Genomic DNA, 6,037 nt, shown 5'->3' with positions numbered 1-6,037 from the left:
TCCTGAACACTTTCCCCATCTATCCTGACATCTTGGTCTCCTCCACCTCTATCTTTTCTTAAATTGAATTTCGATGGTGCCTCAAAATGAAATCCCAATCCAATTTTCTATGGTGGAATCTTTAGCAATCATCTCGACTTCCCACTCTACTTATATTCTAGCACACTTGGCATCAGTAACAACAATGTTGCGTAGCTTACCACCCTCATTGAAGGTTTGTATATAACAAAAAAAAAAGGATTTTCTAAACATTTTGTGGAAGGAGACTCCCAGCTCATAGTCAATATGCTTCACAAACTTCAAAATGGCACTCCTATACACATAGTCTCCAAAATTTGATGACTAGAAGAACTACTAAACCGAATCTCCTCTCAAATCACCAATATCCATATAATCATTCCCATCACACTCAAATATAGGGGGAACAAGGTTGTCGACGCACTTTCTAACCATTGTTGTTTGGACTCTTCATCTAGAATATCCTCTACCTAGCATCTTATGGTAGTCTCTGCTCTCAAGAATGTTTGCTGACAACTCATTCAAAAATATATGAGTCCCCAAATGGGTTGTTTTGCACGTGAGAGGTTGGGGGGTGGGCTTTTGTTGTCCCACCTAGCCATTTGACTAGGGGATGTGGCAACATGCCCCCTAGTAGTGAGTAAAGCTTAGCTCGACACAAGGAGAACCACTATCCTAACACCATGTATATCATTTCCCACTCTTGTCGACTACACACCCATCAATTCTGCCTTGCCTAGCTTGCTATATCTTGACCTACTGGTATGAGCCTCTCCTGCCTGACTATACAAGTGATACAACCATAAAAAATGACATTAAAAGCCTCTTTTATGGTAATTCAAAGTTATCACTCTACTAACCAATTTGGAATGTAGGTTTTTGAACACATTAGAATGATTGTAAAGGATAATTTGATGGTCTTGATAATTTCATTCCCTCTCAAAGGTGATAGCTCATTTTCCACATAACACTTCACACTAGTTCATCCCTACATGCCACGCTTGTGGAATTACAAAGCCTCCAGCCAACCAGTTGGGATTGGATAAGGGGAAATCCATCTTATCAAAGAGATTTACTCCAAAAAGTTGGCTTTTTCCCCTCTTAACTAAAACTGGAATTCAATTATGTTAAATTACAAAGTCCTTTGTATGCATAACTGTGTCAAGCCCTAAAGTCGACCAACTATAGATGTGAAGCAACTCTTCATTGGACAAATGTATTTCCCCTTGGGTAGGTCTACCCTTCTTTGTTCATGGTTTTGTTTCATGTCTTCTTCTCATGGTCTTTGTTTTTGGTGTGGTACTTCTCTTAGCCACTTGGCATCCTTTCCTTTTCTATTAATCTTCATCCCGCCATCTCTCACGAATGTTCTCTCCCTATTGCAATTCATTGTCCCTCACGATGCTCCCTTCCGTTGGCATTTATCGTTGTTGGCCCCTCCCTAATCACCCTGGGTAGCGGTTAACTTCATTTCTTTGTTCAAGATGTTGATATGGCCTAACTTTGCTTTTTCTAGCCTTTTACCTATCCTTCTCAGCCTCTTTCTTAACACCCATCCACCTTCTTCTTGGTCTTGTTCCCTCCCCCATGCAACTGACATTCCACATCAATGAGCCTAGGTTAGAAGGTGTGTCATATAGTACTAAGAATTGGCCAGTCATGTAAGTACTCGAACCCATCACAGATTGGAGGAAGTAGCAACTCATATTCGATAGCTTACACTGGTCCCCATTCAAGAAGAAATCACTCGTGTCGAGAGAGATGAAACCACCCAAAGGAGAATTCTCTTAGGCATTGAGGTACTAGCTAAGTTGGTTGATTAGTTGCCTTACATAGGGCATACACATGGGTGCTTCAATCAATACATGTACATAGAACCTATACTGGTACACAAAATTCCTTCTTGGCATGGTCATACTATATTGACATGAGCACAATGAGGACCTCCTCCTCTTCATGGAGCATCTACACTGACATATGACAAACTTGTATTAATGACTATAATGAATAGAAAAGCACCTCGAAATTCCCCCCAGTGCTCGCTTCTCACCAAGCGACAATAAGGAGCCGATCTAGATTGCAACTACATATTCAGACTGCACTTCCTAGTCTCTTTATTTCTATTATGTTTGTGGTTTCTCAGTTTCGTCATAATTTGGTTTGTTTTTGTGGCCTTGTAGACCCATATATCAACATATGTATGACATATTTAGGCCGATAGGCCTTCCTTTGAAACAAAGTTTCGTCGTCCTTTTCATTCTCGGGTCGACACGTGGCGTGAACTTTGGCAGAGGAAGGTGGAGCATTCAGGTTGACACGTGGCGCGTAAAATTTGGGTTCTGCCCCCTTGCCTCTGGAAGTTGCGTCACTGGCCAGACTCCGGTACCTCCACCTTGGCGGAAATTATTTCTAGGGTTCGGTTCCCGCTTGCTACGGAAACCTGACGAGTCTCCACTACCTGGGCCTCAACGGAAATGGCCTCACCGGTAACTTGCCGCCAGAGCTCGGCAAACTCGCTCAGTCTGGCATGAAAGTATTCAATGTCTCTAATAACCAGCTCTATGGAAGGATACCGGCTACTACAGTTCTGGCTATGTTCAATGCTTCTTCGTTCATAGGAAATCCTGGGCTCTGTGGGAGCCCATTGCCCAGGCCCTGCGTGCTTAATGCAGTAGTGACCCCTTATCCAAGTCCTATTATTACAAGCTTGCCAATGGAGCAATCTTTTAGGCCAACTGTTAAGAGGCATGAAAGGCTAAATCGGGGAAAAATAGCAGGAATTGTTGCGGGATCCATTGTTGGGGTGATTGTCATGCTGTTCCTTATTAGCTTTTATGGTAAGAGGTACAGACAACAGAAGCCTGGGGATGAGGCTGAAAACGTTGCAGGTGAGAAGCTTTCGATCGAGGAAACTGGTTCTGATCTGTATTATGCTAATATTGATGCTAAGAGCCTTCAGTATGCGCAACAGCGGAGTGGGGTTCTTATGTTCTGCGGTAGGGAAGCTCAGATGTACACTTTGGAGGATCTGCTCCGCGCATTTGCTGAAATTATGGGTAGAGGCACGCTGGGGACTACTTATAAGGCTCTGATGGAGAACAAAACGACTGTAACTGTGAAGAGATTGAAGAATTCTAACAAGATGACTAGGGATGAATTTGAGAGGCATATGGAGATGGTGGGTAAGCTTCGACACCAGAATATAGTTTCTCTGAGAGCTTATTTCCAGGACAAGGAGGAGAGGCTTCTTTTCTATGATCACTTTCCTAATGGAAGCCTGTTTTCTCTCATACACGGTATGTGCATAATTCCTTCTAAATGCCTTCTCTTCAAGCTGTCAAAATAGAAGTAGAGCATTTTTATTTTGTCCATGGTTTATGTTTCTTAGCCTGATATCCACTCATGTCTTCCATGGGGTTTGAACATTGCTCTCATCTATTTGAACCCAAGATCTTTACTATTGCTTGCAATCCATGTTGACGAGTTTCAATTGTGTTGAATATACAAGCTCAACATTGAATAGACCAGCATACAAATAGACACTGGATAAAAATAAGTACCTTAGGAGTCTCCCTCTGTGCTCTGAGAACCCTTAGATCATAACAAACTCAAGGTCACAATACACATCACAGATATTAACAGATTATTTGTCCTCAGGAGCTGGGGTTTGGACCTCTTTGTATCCCATTCCCTTGACCATTTGGCAATCTCTATGGCTCTCTTTCTAGGTTTCATTTATACCTGAAGGGTTCTCTATGGCTTTCTTTCTGGGTATCATTTGGACTTGCTTGTTTATTTTATTTTCTTTTCCCTTAGAAGTCTACCAGAGATATTCCAGTCCCATTAACTTAGTTTCGTTACTGGGGGTCTCTGATATCAGAATTCCAATTTCGTATATAGACAATCTAATTAAATAATACAAACTTGCAGTGAATTTAAAAAAATTGGTTTGTAACTAGTTAATCAAATAAAGCTCAAAATCATCCCCCACCCTCAGCTTGCTTGTAGTATGAATACTGATTCTCAGGATTTAAACCGTTGCCAATATGTTGAAACCCCATATGGTTGATAAATTGTTTCCAGATCCATTGCATAGGATTTTTCTCTTTCTTCGATGTTTCGATCATCATCAGGATGAGACACATATGTTGGTTCCAAAGGTCGAAGAAAAAAGAATAACACTAATAACACTATGCAATGGATCCCAAGACAATTTATCAACAGAACTCATCTCGCAGAAGTCTCAAATCTGAAACCCTATATGGTGTTGTCATAAGTCATCCTTTTCTAATAACATGATTTTCAGACCACATATTTAGGAAACTGATATGAAACTACAATGAATATAGGTGTTTCCAGAAAATCACCAGAAAACATAATTTGAGGTGATGAACTGAGAAGAGAGGTTTATAATGGCCCAAGATGGTTGTCTAAACTCAGCATATGCAATTCTCCAAGGAAATGGACTGCTTGTTATGTCACAATCAACCCAGGGGGATTAAACTTCTAGTCAGGACCAAGCCAGTAAGACTTGTCAAGGCCAACGTTTTGAAGAGTTACCCTTTCAATAAGGATTGCATGCAAAACTAACGGGGATCATTGAATTACACAGGGTTTATATAATTATATAATATCATCTAATTCAAAGAGACAACTTCGTATGTGGAATTCCATGTCTGATTTATGTAATTTGACTGGTTTCTCAGGCTCAAAATCAAAGGGGAAGCCTCTGCACTGGACGTCCTGCTTCAAGATTGCTGAAGATGTAGCCCGTGGCTTGGCCCACCTGCATCAAGCATCCAGATTAATTCATGGTAACCTCAAATCTAACAATGTTCTACTAGGAGGGGATTTTGAAGCTTGTATTACAGACTATGGCCTTACCGTGTTTGACACCGAGCAAGCTGAGGACACAGCCCTATTAGTCTACAAGGCTCCTGAATGCCTCAAATATAACAAGAGAATGGGACCCAAAGCAGATGTCTACAGTTTTGGAGTACTGTTACTTGAGCTTCTTACAGGCAAGATCCCATTGCAGTCCATCCTCAATGGAGAAGCCATGGATCTACAAAAATGGGTTCATTATGTTCGAGCAGAAGAACTTCAATCGGGTGTTATTGATGGCTCTGTCTCTTCCACTGACTGCCCTGAGGATAAGTTAATAATACTTCTAGATCTAACAGTTGCCTGTATAGCTCCAGCTCCAGAAAGAAGGCCAACAATGAGGCAGGTTTTGAAGATGATTGAGGAGGTCAAAGAAGGCCAACAATAAGGCAGGTTTTGAGGATGATTGAGGAGGTCAAGGAACATTCAGCTTCTTCATAGAGAGGTGGATCCCCAGTATATTATGTATCCATGGCTCAATGTCTTTATAGAATGCCATGTATTGAGGCTAGCTTATAGAAGTTCTATTATATCATGACTTCAGGTATTCAACTTATCCGTTGAACTCACTGAGAACAATTCATATTTCTGGTTGGAAGTATTGTGCACAGACTTCAAACTTCCATGTCTGGCTGATCAAACATGGTTATCACATCAACCACAACTTTAAATGTGGTTATATTGGTAATCACTGTATTTGGCGCAGGTTTGGCAGAAGATGATGGATATATCATCAACTTGTATTTGTGGTTTTCAGTAATTTATATTTATATAAAGCATAGTTTGATTTGCAAACAACCAGGAGCACTTTGCTATGAAGATCATAGAGCCTACTTACCACAGGCATAGAGACTTTGATTTATAAACAAAATTAGAAATAAAATATAAATGGGATTTTCCTTTGTATCGAGTTGAAAAATGGAATTCTATATTTCCATCTAGTACAAGTCCAACAAAAGTGCAATTGCAATCGCTGTTTGTTCTCTCTCTTACCATGATTTGAGGTGCTATACTATTCCGAAGGGTTTATAACTTTATATTGGTTAGATATATGCATGTTTTTATAGTTTTTCAACATACATATATATTTTAACATGTACATATATAGTCTGTTGTTGTACCGAATGGTGGCCAA

The 6,037-nt window shown here is 40.5% G+C and overlaps 1 protein-coding gene across 2 annotated transcripts; it reads left to right on the top strand.

Annotated features, from left to right (window-relative positions):
• The first annotated feature begins 2,364 nt into the window (after positions 1–2,364).
• Positions 2,365–5,631, top strand: LOC149157010 (inactive leucine-rich repeat receptor-like serine/threonine-protein kinase At1g60630). 2 transcript variants are annotated; one of them, XM_089445508.1, is made up of 2 exons: positions 2,365–3,314; positions 4,725–5,631. In XM_089445508.1, the coding sequence occupies exons 1-2, from the start codon at positions 2,546–2,548 to the stop codon at positions 5,288–5,290; spliced, it is 1,335 nt and encodes a 444-aa protein (XP_089301634.1). In that variant the 5' UTR covers positions 2,365–2,545; the 3' UTR covers positions 5,291–5,631. The 2 variants fall into 2 exon arrangements, with proteins under 2 accessions (XP_089301634.1, XP_089301635.1); XM_089445509.1 differs by having other exon boundaries at positions 2,366–3,200; positions 4,725–5,630.
• The last annotated feature ends 406 nt before the right edge of the window (positions 5,632–6,037 follow it).

This window comes from Pinus tabuliformis, chromosome 9 (genome assembly GCF_031772625.1).
Source record: "Pinus tabuliformis cultivar Carrire ecotype Pingquan chromosome 9, CPIR1, whole genome shotgun sequence".
Taxonomy (NCBI): Eukaryota; Viridiplantae; Streptophyta; class Pinopsida; order Pinales; family Pinaceae; genus Pinus; species Pinus tabuliformis.
This window is presented reverse-complemented; position numbering and strand designations above follow the sequence as displayed.